Source organism: Arthroderma uncinatum, assembly GCF_011692745.1.
Source record: "Arthroderma uncinatum strain CBS 119779 chromosome Unknown scaffold2, whole genome shotgun sequence".
Taxonomy (NCBI): domain Eukaryota; kingdom Fungi; phylum Ascomycota; class Eurotiomycetes; order Onygenales; family Arthrodermataceae; genus Arthroderma; species Arthroderma uncinatum.
Genome location: NW_022983864.1, coordinates 1,648,211 through 1,667,356, shown reverse-complemented (window position 1 = coordinate 1,667,356; position 19,146 = coordinate 1,648,211). Strand labels below are relative to the sequence as shown.

The 19,146-nt window shown below is 49.1% G+C and overlaps 9 protein-coding genes across 9 annotated transcripts; 5 read left to right on the top strand and 4 right to left on the bottom strand.

Moving 5' to 3' along the window:
* Positions 1-111: 111 nt before the first annotated feature.
* Positions 112-2,620, bottom strand: GIQ15_02452 (uncharacterized protein; the record flags this gene model as incomplete). The annotated part of the gene is made up of 8 exons (XM_033549869.1): positions 112-136; positions 190-1,045; positions 1,105-1,267; positions 1,354-1,556; positions 1,611-1,652; positions 1,714-1,898; positions 2,140-2,219; positions 2,264-2,620. 8 exons carry the CDS (start codon positions 2,618-2,620, stop codon positions 112-114), a joined length of 1,911 nt encoding a protein of 636 aa, XP_033407030.1.
* Positions 2,621-3,213: 593 nt separating this feature from the next.
* On the top strand, positions 3,214-4,071 carry GIQ15_02451 (rho GDP-dissociation inhibitor; the record flags this gene model as incomplete). Its single annotated transcript, XM_033549868.1, has 4 exons — positions 3,214-3,304; positions 3,451-3,773; positions 3,832-3,880; positions 3,941-4,071. 4 exons carry the CDS (start codon positions 3,214-3,216, stop codon positions 4,069-4,071), a joined length of 594 nt encoding a protein of 197 aa, XP_033407029.1.
* Positions 4,072-4,535: 464 nt separating this feature from the next.
* On the bottom strand, positions 4,536-5,592 carry GIQ15_02450 (uncharacterized protein; the record flags this gene model as incomplete). Its single annotated transcript, XM_033549867.1, has 2 exons — positions 4,536-5,251; positions 5,322-5,592. The coding sequence occupies 2 exons, from the start codon at positions 5,590-5,592 to the stop codon at positions 4,536-4,538; spliced, it is 987 nt and encodes a 328-aa protein (XP_033407028.1).
* Positions 5,593-6,834: 1,242 nt separating this feature from the next.
* Positions 6,835-8,973, top strand: GIQ15_02449 (uncharacterized protein; the record flags this gene model as incomplete). Its single annotated transcript, XM_033549866.1, has 5 exons — positions 6,835-7,076; positions 7,161-7,720; positions 7,785-8,415; positions 8,469-8,891; positions 8,961-8,973. The coding sequence occupies 5 exons, from the start codon at positions 6,835-6,837 to the stop codon at positions 8,971-8,973; spliced, it is 1,869 nt and encodes a 622-aa protein (XP_033407027.1).
* Positions 8,974-10,233: 1,260 nt separating this feature from the next.
* GIQ15_02448 (beta adaptin) lies at positions 10,234-12,833 on the bottom strand (the record flags this gene model as incomplete). Its single annotated transcript, XM_033549865.1, has 3 exons — positions 10,234-12,501; positions 12,564-12,724; positions 12,794-12,833. 3 exons carry the CDS (start codon positions 12,831-12,833, stop codon positions 10,234-10,236), a joined length of 2,469 nt encoding a protein of 822 aa, XP_033407026.1.
* A 397-nt stretch (positions 12,834-13,230) lies between these two features.
* Positions 13,231-13,953, top strand: GIQ15_02447 (uncharacterized protein; the record flags this gene model as incomplete). The annotated part of the gene is made up of 1 exon (XM_033549864.1): positions 13,231-13,953. One exon carries the CDS (start codon positions 13,231-13,233, stop codon positions 13,951-13,953), a length of 723 nt encoding a protein of 240 aa, XP_033407025.1.
* Positions 13,954-14,085: 132 nt separating this feature from the next.
* Positions 14,086-15,662, bottom strand: GIQ15_02446 (Ndc80 complex component Nuf2; the record flags this gene model as incomplete). Its single annotated transcript, XM_033549863.1, has 4 exons — positions 14,086-14,199; positions 14,261-15,175; positions 15,246-15,506; positions 15,564-15,662. 4 exons carry the CDS (start codon positions 15,660-15,662, stop codon positions 14,086-14,088), a joined length of 1,389 nt encoding a protein of 462 aa, XP_033407024.1.
* Positions 15,663-16,136: 474 nt separating this feature from the next.
* On the top strand, positions 16,137-17,238 carry GIQ15_02445 (translation initiation factor eIF-2B subunit alpha; the record flags this gene model as incomplete). The annotated part of the gene is made up of 2 exons (XM_033549862.1): positions 16,137-16,186; positions 16,245-17,238. The coding sequence occupies 2 exons, from the start codon at positions 16,137-16,139 to the stop codon at positions 17,236-17,238; spliced, it is 1,044 nt and encodes a 347-aa protein (XP_033407023.1).
* An 815-nt stretch (positions 17,239-18,053) lies between these two features.
* Positions 18,054-19,031, top strand: GIQ15_02444 (adaptin ear-binding coat-associated protein 1; the record flags this gene model as incomplete). The annotated part of the gene is made up of 1 exon (XM_033549861.1): positions 18,054-19,031. The coding sequence occupies one exon, from the start codon at positions 18,054-18,056 to the stop codon at positions 19,029-19,031; it is 978 nt and encodes a 325-aa protein (XP_033407022.1).
* Between the last annotated feature and the right edge of the window lie 115 nt (positions 19,032-19,146).

The following is a 19,146-nucleotide window of genomic DNA, read 5'->3' as shown; positions in this document are numbered from 1 at the left end:
CAATCTGATGGGAAGAAAGAGAAATGAATAAAAAAAAAAAGATGAAAAGAGAATTGAAAAACTCCATCAGTCGCGCAGACAGCACTGACAATGATTAGTAAATCAGATCAACTAAAAGAAATAAGGAATCGCGGCGCTGGATAGAGATGTTAGCATGTAACTAGATAAATGGGCAAGGGAGGGACTTACGCCATAGCAAGAGTGGCAGTGACCCCGAATAGAGCACGGTTCCGTACTCTCTCCCGTCTGAGCTTGTCTTCCAGTACTCTAGCCCGCTTCATTGCATGGGGGTCTTCAGCAGCTTCTTCCTCGCCTTCCACTACTAGCTCTTCGGCCTTTCGCTTCTTAGAGGCTACCTTCTTGGTTGAAGGTGGAGCTTCAGCTTGCTCTTCCTCTTCTTCTCCTTCCTCTCCCTCCTCATTCTGCTCAGCTTGAAGTTTCGTAGCCTCTTCAACCATCTCCTTGGCAGTCTCAAGCATCTTTTCAGTATTTTCCGGTAGAGGCAAGTCAGCAAGGCCAACGGGCATCTTGACAGAGACATTGGTTGTTGTAGTTTCGACGTCGTCTTCGTTATCCACTTTAGACTCAACCTCCACGGTTACACGCTCCTTGGGCCTCTTGACCATAACAGCATGTTCCTCCGATTCGTCGTCATTGTGGCCGTTGAGCTCGCGAGTTTCCTCTTCCTCCTCAGGTTTCTCGGGAATAGGCGACGCAGCAGCGGCATCCAGGCTAGTTTGCAGTGATGTGCCGGCATTAGCATTCGACTCCTTCTGCGCTCGTCGTGACTTTCGCGGAATGGCCATTTTCCTGCCTGAGGCAGACTTGGATGGGGAAGCGGATCGTCTGGCCCTGCCACGAGTCTCAGGCTCTGGTGGAGCGAGAAGGGGCCCATCAAGTGGTGGCAGATCAAACTTTGGAGGCTCTGGAATCGCGTTCTCTGCGTCTGCCGTCTGAGCATTGTCTGCAGGGTCCGAGATGTCTGTTGGGTCTAACAGCGCGCGAACCCACACCAACATGTCATATTCTTTCGCTAGCTCCAGAGCTGTTTTGACGTCTGGTTAGATTTAGGGCTGGAATTCGGGGAAAAGGACTACTCCATACCTAATTCCGGCGAAATCCAAACATTTCCTGCGATCTCGTCCTCGCTGGTTTCAGGACGCGTTCGAAGATAGTCGCGCTCATCCAGCTCTTCCGAGTGCTTGGCCCAGGGGAAGGCGATCTTAAACATTCCAGACGCGCTTATATGGCCATCACGACTTCGTCGCTATCGAATTAATAGATTAGTACATGTATATGAGTACGCTGTACCATGTAAATACACGCGCCACGGGGGTCAGGATCGGGTCTTACCATCAGGAAATACGAGTCCATGTGCTGATGTTTCTGTGAAAAGATCTCCGAGCCCTTCAGGTCACTGGGAAGCGGCGCTCTAAGGTGCGCGTATTCGAATGGCCCCAGGTTCGAGGGCATTGTCGCATTCGAAGAGCCGATCTTCGCAGGGGCGACGGCGAGGTTCGTCCTGCCCAGACGGCGGCGCGCGACGAGACTATCATCTGCCACGAGTTAGAGACCATCACGACTCGCCGAGCATACAATTCTGGCCTTACAATCAGGGCAATGCTTAGCCTGCAGCTGCGGGTTGCGGCGCGCTGGAAGTGGTCGCATCTTGACCAAAAAAAAAATAAGGGTATGTTGGTTCGAACAAGTTACTGGAAGGGCGAGTGCGAGAAGCAGGACGAGAGGGTGAATGCGCCCTCTGACTGTCTGTAACGGCGACGCGGGTGGGTGTGAGGATGCGATGCGATGCGGAGGAGAGGAAGGGAGAAAAAGGGAGCCACGTAGTAAATGCGCGTTTCTCGCAGCGCCGAAAGAGGAAAAGGGAAGTTCGGGGGAGGCTAGTGCTTAGTCAGCACGCATTATGGCGGAAGTTTCACTTGGGCATTTTTACATTTACAGGGCGTTTACTACGTTGGGCACTGCAGTTCGAAAGAGAACGAAGAGAAGTGGAAGATGAAGACGAAGAAGAGAAGTGGAAGAGAACGAAGATGGAGGGAAGTGGGGGAGAAGTCGATATAGTACAATAAACCATATACAGTATAGTATAATGACAGAGACTAGACAGGAGGCAGCGAGTACTTCCCGCCAAAACTGTTCCCGTCGATTTCGGTAAACTCGAGTTTGTCCAACACTTCGTCGACGTCCTCCAGCGTCCGGATCTAGCACTGTTAGCACAGCTCACAACGTCGGGAAGGATACCTACGTTAACGGCGACATTCTCCCTCAAGTGATTGGTGTTTCCGTCCTTCAGCTCGATCATCACCGACGTCCCGCAGATTCCGCAGAACTTGTGCGGGCGAGACTTGGACGCGGTTCGATACTCGGACATCGTAGCCATGCTGCCGTGGGTGAAGACGACATCTTCGATCTTCGGGTAGACGAGCAGATAGCCGTTCTTCACGCAGACGGAGCAGCTGCAGCGTACGGGCTTCAGTGTCTCGAGAGCAGGCATGCTGACGGTGAATCTCACGTTGCCGCAGTGGCAGTTACCCTTGTATGTCTTCTTCTCGGCAGGAGAGTCGGCCATGCTGAAGATGGCGGGCATCTTAGAGTCTGCCATGAAGCCTGCTTGTATATGTTGAAGTTGATGTAGATGTAGATGTTGATGTGCTGAACTTGGCCAGCCTGAAGGATGTGACGATCTGCCTGGAGGATTGATAGAATCCGGTAGCAAGGCTAAGAACGCTAGTGAACACTTTTCCCTTCCAATTGCTGCCTTGAAAGCCTCGAGTCAGTGTCTTCTTCAGCTTACGGAGGAATAACGGCGGAGTACGGAGGTGTGTATATACAAGGATGCGCTGTAGATCGGCCTTCAGTCCCAAGGCCAGCTCAGCCAGACGTTCGACGGGCCATGCGACGAGGATGCCATCTACCGCTGCCGAGCAGATAGTTACCAGCTGTAGAGGTATAGAGCTGTGAATGATAATATTATATTGTCTTGAAGCTTCATAGTTAAAGAAGAAGTGCTATAATTACCCCACTTAGACAGGAAACCTTAGGGAGAAAAGGAACAACCAACATCAACAAGTCAACATTCAACATCTAACACCTAACACCAAAACACTTCCCGACGTTTCTCTGCACAGCTTCGTCTCTCCAACTTCTCTGCCTCGTATCCTTGTCTAGTCTTTATACAAAGCTACTTTCTACAGAATGGCGGATCACGAAGACGAGTTGGCCGCCACCACCACCGACGGCTTCAAAGTCGGTGAGAAGAAGACCGTTGAGGAGTACGAGAAGCTCGGTTCGTACCCTTTTCTCTTCTCTTTCAAGGAAGCTCCAAGAAACAACACTCCTGCTGCCGCCGATGCTACAGCTATGGGAGAGCAATACATCTATCATTCAGCTACTACACATGTACCAGGACTAACCGGCCTTCCCCCCATCTAGATCAAAACGACGAATCTCTCAAGCGATGGAAGGCCTCGCTAGGCTTGGGAAACGGCACGCCGATATCTGACCCTAACGACCCTCGAACCTGTATCATCAAGTCGCTTGCTCTCGAGGTGGCTGGACGAGACGATATCACCATTGACCTCTCTGCTCCCGGTGCCGTCGACAGCCTCAAGGATAAACCATTCACCATCAAGGAAGGCAGCCGGTTCCGCATCAAGGCCACTTTCCAGGTCCAGCACGACGTCCTCAGCGGCTTGAAGTACGTCCAGGTCGTCAAGAGGAAGGGCCTAAGAGTGAGCAAGGACCAGGAGATGCTGGTAGGTGGTTTCATGCTTGCTCTATATCGCATCGGTAGGTGCTGACAGGCTGCTCTAGGGGAGCTATGCTCCAAACACGACGGATAAGCCGTTTTATGAGAAGAAATGTAAGTTGTTCCATCATGTCTGGAAACGTCTTCCCACTGTTTTCTGATGATGAGTGATAGTCAACGAGGAGGAGGCACCATCTGGCATGCTATTACGAGGGCGTTATAACGCTGTCTCCAAGTTTGTTGATGATGACGAGACGGACCATCTAAAGTTCGAGTGGACCTTTGACATCGCCAAGGACTGGTAGAGGGCGTTGGTAAATCCTTCGTGTCGCAAGGCTATGTGTGTCCGGAGCAGCTGGGTTGACGGTGACCGCGATTCCAGGGAGAGTTCATTAAACTTTGGATTCCCTTCACAGCTCAACCGCGTCCGTTTTGATGCATTACTGATGCCGCTTAATGATTGATCTTCATTTTTGAAAAGAGACTTGATTCTCATACCAGATAGCGTTATGTTGTTCCTTCAAACGATGAAATGTCCCCCCTTCGCTTCGTCTTCTCCTTCTTCTTCTTCTTCTTCTTCTTCTTCTTCTTCTTCTTCTTCTTCTTCTTCTTCTTCTTCTTCTTCTTCTTCTTCTTCTTCTTCTTCTTCTTCTTCTCTGCTTCGTCTTAAAACCGGTGGAGGTGACACCGTCTAAAATATCATGCCCAAAACTCCGAAAAATGCGCTGGCTGGATGATTTCTTTGCTCTGCACATATAAATCGAGGATATCATAGGAAATACTCAATAACAGGATTCTGGCCTTCCTTTCCTTGCTGATTCGGCTGTTCTCCACGGTGAACGTCGTTGTTTTCCGGCGCTGCATCGAAGATGTTGAAGAATCGCTCGCCAGTGTCGCTGACCTCTAGCACGCTCGCCAAGTTCCCACATCGGTAACAATAATTTGGGGCGCTCCACACGGTACTTAGCCGGTCGTCGTAGAGGACCTGATAGCCCTCTTGACACAGCTGATGCGCACGCAGTATATGAGACATGCTATTCACTTCCAAAAACTTCCTAACCACCTGCGCTCCAAAAGTGTAACCTGCACCTCTAGGAGATAAAGAAAACTCGTCTCGCTCCGTATCCGGGTCTGACCAGACCAGGTCTGCCATGGGGCCTTCGTGGGGTATCTCACGGAACCGGTCGATGATTTTAATTTGATCTATTGAATGGATGGAAGGAGAAAGGCCGCCGTGAACGCAAAAAATTTGATTGTTTATAACCACGCTGAGAGTGAGGAAGTCGAACATGTCGGTAAAGTAGTGCCAGACGTTGGCGTTTCCGTATTTGCGAGCACATTCGGTGTAGAAACCGTACGACTGCGTGACGCCTCGCGATTCATGGTTTCCACGAATAAGATGGACTCTTTCGGGGTATCGGAGTTTTAAGCAGATGAGCAAGGAGATTGTCTCTACGCTGAAGAGCCCTCGATCAACATAGTCGCCTGTGCATAGTATGATTAGTTACCCAGCCTATCCCCGAAAGATACGAGGAACTCGGTTCGCCCTGCCTACCAAGAAATAAGTAATTCGTATTTGGGCAGAATCCTCCAATCTTGAAAATCTCAATCAGGTCGTAAAACTGGCCGTGTATGTCGCCGACAACGGTGACCGGAGCAGCAATGTGTACAACATTACTCTCCTTCATTAACAATTCCTTTGCCTTGGAACATATCGCTTCGATAACCGAATCGGCCAATAATTCCCGTTTGTAGATTCGCTCTATGCATTCGTCCAGGTCGATGCTAGCTAGATGTGAAGTAATAGTGGACAACCAGTCAGACATGCACACATGTAGATTCCAAGGCTCAAGATCACACAGAGTTCCGGTCGCACTAACTTGGAAGACCTGGCATGGCGCCTGAGGGTGTGATGGAGGATGTTTGAGAGTATTATATGGGCCCCCCTTTATCCTATCCTGTGTCTGGTGTAGTGGGGTGAGAGCGAGTGTTACGTCTGGAGAACGATGCGGTTCACGGGTATCTGCTGTATAGGGCGAAATAACGAGGGACGGCGGGGAGAGAATGAGACTCGCATGGTTCGGTCAAGCGCGACTAGAGCTCAACAGTGAGGATTCATGTTTCACAGAGAATAACAGAAGCAGTAAACCTCCAGCAGAGACGTGAGTTGGGATGTATTCCATAGTTGATCTTCATTTGATAGCAAGCTCGTTGATATCGTGGATGACTAAGGTTGCTGCTTATCTAATGATCTATGAACTCCGGAAGAGAGCTAGAAGACTTTTATTAACTGGGTACGGGGTACTTTGTGCTCTATTCTAACGTCGTCTTCATCTCTACAACAGCTTCATACATATCTTTCTTATAACATATCTTCTTATAACATGTTATATATAAAGTCTGGTAGAGTGAATGTGGTGGTGTTCCACGTGACCCCCCTTTTTGTCCTGGAAAGGAATAACAAAGGTCCGAGTCCATAATTTCCAGACTTGCTCCTGCTTTCTCGCGAACTTCATCTCAACCTCGCTCACTTGCGCCACCGCGAAGTGAAGACGACGAAGGCCGCAGTTTTGGATATTCTTCTCCCTTATTATTACTCTGCATTGCGTTCATTGCCTCCGACTGAACTGGATACACCTGGAGAGCCGACATTCTGCATCCAATAAGGGCCAGACCCGAGTTATTAGACCCTTGTCTGGACACCTTGAACTAGAAATCCAGATATAGCCACCAGAGCGCAGCGGATGCATGTTTTATGAGCAGCTGGAATACCCAAGTACCGATTTTCTTGGAGATCCCATTATACCAGAGATATCAGTCAACGGCCACCTTCTTTAGCACAGTGGCAATGCCCATTGCGAAGTCTTTGTCAATACGTGGTTTCAAAGCCTGATATTGGCTCAAACATGAGATAAAGACTCGACCTGGGACCTGATCATCTTTCCTGCCTGGCTGTCGGTACTCTCTTCCTTCTTTGTGCTCTATTTTTTCCTTTTTCATGCAAAAAAGCTTTAGCGGCATCTAGCAACAACAACAAAAAAAATAAATAAATTATGGTACCTCAACAGATGGGATCCCCCGATGAAGGGTTTCAGCGTCGACGGTCGGCGCCAGGGTTTGGCAACAAATCACACCGCGGGAACAGAGGTGGCTATGGCTACCGCTCGAAGAAAACTGGCCAAGGTCATGCATCGTTTCACCCTCTGAACGCTCCATTCCCCCAAGACCAACCACCACCGTCCTGTTTTAATTGTGGCTCTTTCGACCATATGGTTCATCATTGCCCAGAGTATCAGCATGAGGCATCCCCGTAAGTTGAACGAATAGGCTTATATGGAAGCTTTTACCGCTTTTTATTTTTTCGCCATGCGGTGCTGACCTTCAATGTCAATAGCGGATTTCATAAACATCCTCGCCCGCCAAAGCGGCAGAGAACCACGGATGGATCCAGACATCAATTCCGTGACGAGTTCCCGCCTGCGCAGCGAGGGCACCCTCATCGTTCCTTCTCTCACCCGTCACATCCTTATCAGCCTGGTTATCATCAACCTGGGTATGACCACCCTGGACCAGGTTCCCCCGAGCAGGAGGAATGGCATCACAGACCTCCGTATGGATACCCGCCATATGACCCTCACGGGCCTCCTCCACCAATGAATGGATATGATGGATATGATGCTCATGGCCCTATGCCACCATACCCATACAATGCTCCCCCTCCGGGTTACCACCCCCGCCGACCCAATCGCCGCCGTGAAGGAGACTACCCTGAATATCCGATGGAAGGTCCTCCGCCGCCGTCTTCGTGGGATGGACCCCCCCGTAACCAGGCTTGGCGTGGAAAGGGCCGTAAAGGCAGAGACGGACCTCCATCTTCACGTCGACCTGACCACTGGGTTGAAGGATTCTATGACCTAGACACTCCAGAAAACAGGGCTGCAAACGGTCAAGTCGGTAGGTTAACTTGTTCTTGTGTCGTGTTCGGTCATGATTGATATCCATCTAACCATATTTACAGTTTGGAGGCCACCTCACCCTGTTGGCCGGCCCTTGCCCGCAATATTCAGTGATCTAGATGATATCTGCAAATTACCCCCATTTGCTTCTCTACCTCCAGGAATGTCTGTTTCAAAATACTTCTTAAACAAGGGACCTGAGGAGTTCAACGAAAATATCCGAAATACAGAAGACTGGCCCTTCATGATGGATGACCCGATCTTTTCAGAACTCCCATCCGATGGCGAGTCGGTACCCATCAAAGACCTTATCTCTCAACGGAAGGAGATAATGGCGGCCCATAAAATTGTCCCTCGTAAGCCTGTTGTGGAAGAGGAGGCTGCTTACGACAGTGAGCAAGCAGATGAAAATGAAATGCCACAAGAAGAAGGAAGCTATGCAGGCTCCGAACAAGGCCAGGAAGACTATAATCAAGATTATAATCAGGGATATGGCCACGACTATCAGGAAGATAGCCCCGCAAGAACCCCTTCTCAATCTTACCCTGTTTCTCCTAAGCATTATGATAGTCCTATGTCAGATGACGGCAATCAGAGTGAAAGAGGCGACAACACTCGCCCACAATCTAGAGAGAGCTATCGTGATGGCGTTTCACAAAGAGGCAGCAGGGAGCCATCACCAAACCCAGAACAGTAAGTTTAGTTACCTCACAGTGATTAATAGGTCTAATGCTTTCTTACTCTAGTGAAAATCCCCATAGTCCCATCAATGATCATGATCAAAACCAGTTTGCCGCTTATAAACCTGGTCGACCAAACAATTTCCCACACCAGAGGGACAATGGAAAATACCAAAATCATTATCAGCGGAATAACAAGCCAAAGCGGGGCAGACCCAATGGATATAAACGCCAGTTTAGCCAAACATGGAACACTGAGGAATATACTAGTACTCCACAATCAGCTACGCCTGGCAATAACGACAGTGATGAGCATCTTCAGACTACTCCTGACAAGTACACTCAAGCTCAAAGCCCCTCAGAGTCATACCACAGGAAACGCTCGAGGGAAGAGTCTTCAGAACTACCTGATGATGAACCTCAACGTCAGATAGATGATGTTGCCCCCAGACTCAAGCGTCGTCACCCGCGTGTCGCAGAGGCTTACAGGTACGGCTTTCTTTAATATACCCTTGAATTATTTTTTCCTACGTAATCCTTTTACTGATTATAAACTAGTCGGCGCTGGTAAGCCGCCTACTTGCTTATCGGCAATATTTCTTAATTACTTTTTATCTTTCGATTCGTTAATCACCCAGACCCACGGTCTCCCCCATTTGGCTCCCCAGCTCTCATGGCCCATGGCCTCTCACATGATATCAAGCTCTTAAAAACCTACGGGGCCCAGATTGGTGTCTGAAGACCTATTCGGATTTAATTTCCCTCTCTTAGACGCGTGTGACTCCAACCACTTTGAACGACACTTGACTGCCCGGTACTTTTTCTCTCTCTTCTAGAGAAAAGTCTGTTACTAGAGGCAGCAGGAGAGTTAATCTTTACCCCATCGTTCAGACTGGTAATCCGTTAGTCAGCTCTGACGTGGTTTACACGCTCTTGGATATGGCGCTCTACGCGATAATTAATAATTCCCTTATTTTTACTTTAATTGATATCTGATTCCACTTCAGCCGCTATTATATCAAAGCTGCCATCACATTTCCACGTGGAAGGATAATGTTGATGATGAAAGAAAAGTGTCCATTCTCCCACATTAAGGACCTATGAAGTAGAGATCCGGGTAAGAGGCACAAACATGTAAAATGGATAACATGACGCATAGTCATGGCCATAAGAGCATCCCTATCTATGTTTAGCATATCCTTATTGGGGCCAACCGTCCCGTGGAGAAAGTTGTGTTCTCTCTGTGATACAACCCGGGAAGTAGAAGCGAGACATCCAGAAACTAATGTGATACACGGGGTTTCGTGGCTGCTATGATCCCAGGTGATCCATTCTGAAGAAATCATAATCCAAGAATGCAAGAAATACGGATGTCGCCCCAGTTATGTTTACCATAATGAAGGCCTATTCGTTTCGTGTGCAGAAATATGCCAATAGAATATGAAGTGCTATATCCATTAGTACTCTGGAACTTATTCGCGGACTGGTATACAAAGCTTCCTTGAGAAAGAAAGCTGCCTCCTATGCTACGCATAAATCTGCGAGCTGAGATACTCTCCGGACGCGGCTCAATGGGCCGTGACCTGGCTTGCCGGAGCAGTATGCCACCAATATCATTATCCAAGATCGATGGCATGGTCCGGCCGTCCATGAGCAATACGGTTGTACGATTATGAACCCCCTAGTTAAGGAAATCTACTTAATTCGACTATTTTATAATAATATAATATTTATCGCGTTGAACATCAGACTCTTTGATACTTGTAGGCTTAATTATAATCTCTTTGGTAGAAACCTATTTTAGACTATCTTCAACTAATATACTACCCTTTTACTTGAGTAGTTTGGCAGATTCAGCTGTCGATTGAGTATACTGATGGTTGGGCTCTTCCTCCTCTTCGCCGGATTCATCAGTCTCATATTCGCTTTCTCCCTCCTCGTCTTCTTCCTCCTCTTCTTCATCGTCTTCATCTGTCTCTTCTTCCTCTTCGGTTTCGCCCTCTTCGTCTTCCTCGTATTCATCCTCTTCCTCCTCCTCTGCGAGCCAATCATCAAGAGACATATTCTTGGGAACATTGCCTATTCTTCCATTGACGGTTCCTTTTCCAGAAGCAACATTATGTTCTTGAAGTGCTTTATCCAGCCGTTCCCCGGCTGTTGCGTTGATCTTCTCACCAAACCCTGCGCTTGGTTTACCGGATTCATCATCTCGAAGTTTTGGATCGGGTTCTTGTCCGGGTTTAACCCAGTCTGGAAGGTCCTCGTACCCCTTCAAGCCATACATTCCAGCTTCAGGCCCAATTACCAGGGTTGACGATCCGATGAGCAAGTTCTTCCTTGTCTCTGAAGGTGTGGAAGTATGCGGGATGGGTTTAGGCGCGAGGAGTAGGAGGCTTGCAAGCTGCGTTGAACTAGGCACAGCAAGAAGAGATTTATAGAGACGAGCTCGATCACGGAGGTCATATGAGGTGTCATATCGGGCTAGCAGGAGGATGTATCGCCAAAGGGTTGTAATAGCATCTTCCTCTGTTGGTGCAGCAACATGGCCATTTGTATCGAACCCATTATTGTCATTGTCGTTATCACCTTGGTAGTGATCCGAGGTGTTGTCCTTGGGTTCACTTGAAGCCTCTGGGGCGTTTAGGAGGTGATGGAGATATACTTTTGCTCCTAATAGCAAAATTTGCTGCTTTGCTGTCTCTGACTCGTCTGCAAAGCCTTTTGCTAGAAGGCGTAATACATCTGGAGCTATGTTGTTGTTTGCATCGATTCCGGCGAATTCCCCTACTAACCATATGATACTCGCCCTAGCCCCGGGGCTGCTAGTGGTCCCAAGATGGTTTCCTAGCATCACCACGGTATTTCGATGAGATGCAGTGTCCTGTTGGATAAGATGCCGGATGACTGTTACTGCTTCTGAAACCAAAACGTCATCTGCACTTGAGATCTGGCGAAGGAGAAGTTGGAGACAGCGGGTGGAAGAGCTACTATGAGCCTCGGCGCATCTCCCAATAGCCCGAACACTCTCACGTACCAGGTCATGGTCCGACCCGTTAGAAAAATGTTCCAGCTCGCTAAGAATCACACCTTTAAAGTGCATACCACAGTGGGGGAATAATATGGTAAGGATTTCCAGCTTCAAACGCCAAATATGAGAAATATCAGTCGATCGAACAAGGAAATGGGACGCATATTTCACAAACGGCTTCGGAGATACAAGGGCGACTGAGATGATGTTGTATAAAGCGACATGTTGTAGGTCTTGCGGACTGCGGAGTAAAGCAATCAATGGTCCAGTGGCAGATTCTAAATGCTCTATCGTTCCCAAATAGCGGAAGCAACGGACAACGGCCACAATAACGGCAGAATTCCGGCTCTGAAGTAATGGTTTGCAAGCCTTCAGGAGTAAGTCGAGGTCTGGGTCAATAATTTCAACTTCTTCCTCGCTAAGATTGTTATCGTCATCGTCTTCTCCGTTGTCTTCATCGTAGAACCCTTTGGGGTTCGTCTTCTTTACTTTTTGTATCCGTTGTGGGAAGCACTTCCTAGCGTAGAAGACCATAAGCCTCAACGTCACCAATTGACCCCACTCGTCCATATCAACAAGTTTCTTCACAAGACTGCGGTAGTGCTTGTGGATGAGATCAATCTGATCCGGGCAGATCTCCAAAAATGCAGCAACGGCCGGCCCAACCACAAAATACTGGTTATCCCCAAGGAGAACCGAAAGGTATTCGATGAGCTGTGGCAGTGTCCCTGGGTCAAGGCGGTAGCATTTTGGGATTGCTAGCGCAGCAGCTTTGCGGACATGAGGGCTCATATCGCCGCATCCTCGTTTAATTGCGAGAGAAACAATCTGGCTGATCACAGGTACTTTTATCCCCGACATCGTCCGTAGTGCTAAAGCACGAACTTGTGGGTTCTGGTCCGTTAGGGACTTCTGGATTGCATTAATCGACAGAAGTGCCAGATCCGGCTCCGATTCCGCATGGTGCAGTAGATATATATATACTAGTTTCTTCACTTCGATATTCGGGTTTGCAACGTTCTTGACGACGGCAGAGAAGAACGGAAGGCACGGTTCGGCCCTGTACATCAACTAGAAAAGGGAGCAAGTTCTCAGTAACAAAGAGCTTTGGCAATAGCATGGTATTAACGTACTGAAATGACCTTCCGGAGGCCATCTAAGATATCCCGATCATTCCTGCTGTCGAGTAGCTTCTTAATCTGCGAGATTGAGGCGGTGCGGGGTGCGTAGGAGGAGGGCCGTAGACTTCTGACGGAGCTTGCAGATTGAGCAGCTTCAAGCGTGAGCTCTCGAGCTATTAAGAAGGCCATTAGTTGTAATGATCTTGTCGACTCGGCTCCAAGAATTCGGGCTCATCTCGTACCTGTTTCTAGCATCGACGAGATCCGCGATATAGTCTCCATGATAAGTGTATAACTTGACTAATTCCCCCACTTTGCCGCCGAGCTCTGGGGACCGAACGATCGATCTGTATCCCTGGTCTGGGTGTATCGACTGGGCGTCTTTCTCGAATTAAGAAAGTGTGTAGAAAGTTGCTCGCTCAATGTTTAGGTCGGGCAACATCCACATGACAAAAAAGGCGTGACTTCATTTTGATCCAGGCCGCAACAACCACACTTTTACACACAACATCTAGCCAACACGCCCACGCCTGGTTCAGGCTGGCTTTTCTATCAAAACGACAAATACCCGACTGAAGATGTTCGCAGAAACACCATAAATGAAGAGAGAAACGACCAGTGAGAGATTGCGTCTAAAAATGTGCTGCCTGTTTGCCCTAAAGGCGGACCTGATACCAGCATGAGCATCACGATATCCGACTCCGTTGTCGGTTTTATGCAGTATCTTCTCCAGAGCAATGCTTCAACTATTACTTTAATATCATGCTCGACTCGGGACGCATTTATTGAAGAGCTATGCCAGTCTTCAACGCAGGAGAAGCCTGGTTCTCCAAAGCCAGAAGCCAGCCAGGCTCAGGATGCTAGTGAAGAATCAATCGCAGATGTCGAAGGAGAAACATACACAGACGACCATCACTGGCTATTTTCCAATACAATTGATCTCATATCTCGCTCGCAAAGGGTAAACTTGGTCTTCTGCCCCACTGTCGAGCATCTTAGGGCGTATCTAGGTGGTGTATTCAAGCTACGGAAGAAGCGAGATGAACACGAGGTGGAAGGCTGTCTGTACCAGGGCGCCCCTGTGCTTGCTATCGTCAATATGGTCTCTATCCATTCGCCTACTTCAGAGTTCTCCGCGCAGGGCCTCTCGAGGACATCGGCTCTCGCTGTAGAGGCCGCCGCTAGAGCGGGAGTCGAGCTGATATTATGCGAATGCAAATCTATGCATGATGGCGATGAAATAGAGCGTGGCTCTAGGGTGTGGGACGCACAGGTTCCCCTATTGAATTCGATGGTTAGGTCGATGGGAGAAGAACGATCGCCGAATGTTAGAACCATCCAGGTGAAGCAGATTTTGAAGAAATGGTTTCGGTTCGATAATACCAACGGGGAAGAAATGTAGCAATACGCTGAAAGGAAGATAAGAAACCATCGTCATGCCATATCAAAGTCCCCCAAGTAAACTCCGGTGATGCTGTGGGTATCTTAAATCATTACTATACATAAGAAAAGTCCAATCCATAGCCGACACTACTCAGAGACATTTCTCTATCTCTGTGGTGTACAGCTTGATATGTGACTCCATCTTCAAATATTCATCATGCGCCCGATGAATCTCAGTTTCAATCGTCTCTTTAAGATCAGCCATCTGCGGTTTGCGCACGTCAGTACTAAGTTAACTTGTGTGATGGGCCCGGGGTAAGCCATACCTTCTTCTCGGTTTGCTCAATCCTAATGCGTCGCCGTTCCATTTCTCTTTGCTTTTCTCCCCGTTCTTCCCGAAGCTGTTTCTGTATTGTATGAAGCTCTTCCATCCGAGCTTGCGCTTGTTCCGCCTTTTCTCTACTACTTTTCCTCAGTGCCTCTATGCGTTCCTGCCATCGGGCCAGCTGATACTGAAGAAGCTTCTCCGTCTGCGCGACTTCTCTCACGGTGTTTCCTCTCTCCGCGAGAGCTTCCCGGTTTTTGATGCCTTTGGATTCCTGGTCATCCTCCTTTTGTAACTCTATCAATATATCTTCCAATAGCTTGATAGAGCTCTGGACTTCATTATTCACAACGGTAAACGTGTTCATCGACGTCTGTAGAGCGCGCATCCGTCTCTCCATACCGTCCACCTGGCTTTTGCCCCGAATTAAGTTGTCAGACAATTCTGTTAGGGCTGACTGAAGGCTTTCCGGGCTCTGCGAGACGTATGGCCGTAACTTTTCACACTCCTGACGACTCTTCAGCAGCTTCTCCGTCTTCTCTTCAAGCAGAGTCTGCTTTCTCGCCTTTTCACCCTTCACGCGCTCAAATGACTCTGCCACCCGCTCCTGACCCCGCCTCAATTCCAACAAGCGGGTTTTTAATTCGTCATTCCGGCTCGTCTTCTCCCTCACCAAGCCATCCACCTCCTTTTGCTGTCTTTTCATTTCTTCCAACCGCTGCTCCAGTTCTTGGTTTTCGGCATATAACGATTCAATGCGCATCTTTGTATCCTCTGATTTGTTAAAATGCGCATCAATTGCTGAAGTCTGGGATTCTCGAAAGCGAACAAAGTTTATGAGATAGGAGAATATTTTCGCAATCCGGTCGTAGGTCGGCTTGGTAATATCTGTGAATGTAAAGTCGTGGACTCCGCACTGCCGTTTGTATTACGCTTATAATCAACACTGCAAGCATGTATAGGGTCCCAGGCCGGGTGAAACTAACCTGCAGCATCAACTTTCGCAGTGACACTAAGAACCCCATCAGGTTGCGCGTATCCGGGGGGAAGATGTCTGCTTGTTCGCCAGCAATGTCTTCTGCTGCCGCGAGCATGGCGGGCTCCACGGTTTCCCGCGTAGTATTCATAAACAATTCGGCGAACCACTCGAATACCATCTGGACTTGCTGCGGATTCGGCTTGAGTAAATCCGCCATCGTGAACGGTATCCCGATATCGTTGATGCATCCTGCGATAACTTTGTCCGGCTACATACTTGATGTCAATATATGGTCTTGATATGTGTCTACAAATTGCCCACTCACCAGGCGTAGAAAAGCATCTGTATCGTTCTCCTTCTTCTGTCGGCGGTTATGCTGCTGGCCGCCATGGTACTGCTGGGTCGCCCTCGAGTTGTACGCCATCGTGAAGGTGCTATAACTCTGCTCGTCGACTATATAGCTATATATCTCGTCTTGAGGTCGAAAAAGCCCCTCGAGCTGCTTTGTTTGTTTGGTTTGTTTACATGAGGGACTGTCCAAAAGCGGACTAGCATAACAAACACGGCAAACCTTACAAACATAACAAACAAGACAAACATCCTCTTCTAGTGAAGCCAGAAAGAAAAACAGTCATCAAGAAGAAGGAAGAGTCGAGCATCAAGAAACTCTTCAACTCACGATCCTGATACCAGCAGCTTTCTTCTGTTTCTTGCTGAAGATTATCAGTTTAGCGGCTAGGTTGTGACGTACGAGAACTGCCCTCCACTTCTTGCTACCGGAGCTACCCCGCTATCTACTGCTTGAGTAGATCGACGAAGGGACTACATATTTACATACCAGCCTCGTCAGTGCAATATTGCTGCTGTTGCTCCAGTTCTGCTTTGAATAGAGGTCAACATGACTACAGCCACGGAAACCCCGTCAAGCGGGACCACCGAGCCGTTTGAGTGAGTATATCGATGCTGTGACTACATCGCGGGGCAGTGATAGCTAACAGCCAGACAGCATTGTAGCCACATACCACAAGCTTCTACGGACAGACCCAGATCTCACAATGCCAATTGCTGCTATTGAAGCTCTGGTCCTGCTTTTAACACATTTGCCGTCCTCTACCATCTCCGAGACCCTTGATCTGCTGAACAAGCATACCGAACATCTCAAACGATCCATTCCCAATCCGATAGGCCTTTCAGCCGGTACAGATCTCTTCCAGCGCTACTTGATCTCTACGCTGCAACGGCCTGGAAAGCTAGGTCCTGCAGGTGACTTCAATGCCATCAGGGCTCACCTGCTATCGAACGGACGGTTATTCATAAAGCGAGCCAAGGAAAGCAGAGATAAGATAGCAGCGTTTGGAAGTGGGTTTGTCAGAGATGGCAGCACAGTATTGACAAATGGAGGGTCGCGGGCGGTTGGCGCCATGCTGCAGAAAGCTGCTGGCGAGGGAAGCCAGGGGGCCCCAGCCGTTCGGTTTCGCGTGATCTACGTCCTTCCAAACGGCCACAGCCATGAGAAGTCACGAGACGCTGTGCCGGAAGGAATGGATACGGTTGAAGTTCTTCGCTCAAAGGGTGTTCCTGTTGCGACTGTGCCTGAATCTGCGGTTGCGTACTCTATGGGTATGGTGGACACGGTGATTGTTGGCGCCGAGGGTGTTGTTGAAAACGGCGGCATCATATCCCGCATGGGGACATATCAAATGGGCCTACTTGCAAAGGCGATGGGGAAACCGTTCTATGTCGTTGCCGAGAGTCATAAGTTTGTGAGACTCTTCCCTCTTGGACAGTACGATTTACCGGTCGACCAACGGGTTATCGACTTCAAGACCACGACGAGCGATAAGAAAAGCTCGCAGCCTTCGGACCCGAAAGACGAGCAACGACTAATCCCTGACATCGTGGACTATACACCTCCGTCGTTAATAACAGCCCTCATCACGGAAGCCGGTGTCCTCACGCCCAGCGCTGTTAGCGAAGAACTAATTAAAATCTGGTTCTGAACTGGCACATCAAAGCTTAATGCATAATACATTACACTTTTTTTTTGCTGTGGCTCGTCCAATGCAAATCCGAATTGTTACCATGAACAGGAGACGATCACCCATGGCGCCGGGTTCGACAGGAACAGCATCTGGGACTCTCCATCTACGCACGAATGTGGAATATCGCGTTACACCGGCTGAAACGTGGGAAGGGGATTGAGAACTCCTGATGTGACACATATTAAGAGGCCTGCCAAAAAGCAATGCACCATGCTATTCAATTGTTCCAGGTACGACCAGGCCAGGTCTCAACCTATTGACGATGAATGACAGCCAGTGGGTGCCCCCCCTGGTCTTATCCAGCCCGGTATAGTCGAACTTGTATAGGCGAAGGCAAGGGGCATGCCATGGACGGGAGCCAGCAGACCAACTCGTACCATGCATATATTATGTCGAAGAACTGCATCTTGCGTTTTCTATTTTATCCGGTCGTGTTTAACAAGTTCAGCAGTGTTACATTGTTACATCTCGCCGGCTGCAGGTAGAAATGAATACGTACCTCACTTTATACTAGTTTTTAACTCTGCAGATTGACATAGATCTACGCCTAGCAAGGACCGGGCCTCTTGTATACATCCTGATGCTAGAATGAACGACATCAGTAACTCCCTGCCGAGGATGTCCTGATTAGCAAGGCCGTAAAACATTTCTGTCACATCCAGACACTTATCAACAGGCTTTTAAGGCTGAAGAAACCCCGCGATCACCAAATACTCCGAGCGATCTGTAACAATACATCTATTCCTAAAGTCACCAGTAGAAAGGACAATACAATGTCAGGCCTGCTCGATCCCAGGACGGGCCAGCAGCTGCCCGCCGACGCCATCCAGCGCGTCCTCTACATCTGCAAAGCCGTACATGTATATGCCATCCCGCCGCTGACGTCGATGAAGGGCTACGAAGCCGCGAGCTGGACGACTCCTGACCCGCACAACGACGGCAAGACAAAAGAAATATTCACGGCACGACTCAGGATTCTAGAGAGCGCGATACCTACGCCTCCAACTCCGGTGTTTCGAGGCCAGATGCGCCCTCTCTCGCTGCCAGAGGAGAGCGAAGAGCCCGGGGAAGAGGTGAGGACTGATATCGTGCTCGAAGACCCGGAGACAGGCGCCTTGTTTGCAGCCGCTCCGTACGTCGAGTCCAGCGTGGTAGAGCATGCGGTCGATTCATCGCGGTTCTTCGCTATACGAGTTGTCGGCGAAGGGAAGAAGGCGGTTCTGGGTGTTGGGTTCGAGGATAGGAGCGACGCTTTTGATTTCGGCGTTGCACTCCAGGAAGCGAGGAAGATACTCGGTTTCGGAGCTGCCGTTACTACTCTTCCTGCTGGCAATGTCGATAACCCTACGGCTATACGAAACGTTTCACCAGCACCGAGAACGGGCGGACGGGGGCCAGGAAGAGGACCGGGAGGAATCCGCCCATCTCCATCTCCCAGGGGCAGCAGGACGGAAGTGCCACAGAGCAGTATGAGCAGCATGAACATCAGCAGCAGCAGCAGAGACTACAGTTTAAAACCCGGGGAGACCATCTCTGTGAAACTTGGGAGTCGCAGCAGGGGCGAGATGGCTTCTCCTGGAGAGACGGCTTCTGGAGAGATGTCTGATAAAACCGCCCTCTTCTCCATCCTCCCTCCGCCGCCGTCTCCCAGGAACAACGACAGCAACCCGTTTGCCCCGAGTTCTCGCCGTCGAAAGCAGCCTCAGGACCGAGAGGACCAAGGAGAAGACGAGTTTGGCGAGTTCCAGTGATAATCTACATGTAACACCCACATATAGCCAACTACCAGCCGATATGAGATATTATAAATGTATATATGCATTCGCCGCAATGAAACAAGCAGCCGAGCATCGATAGTCAGGCCGT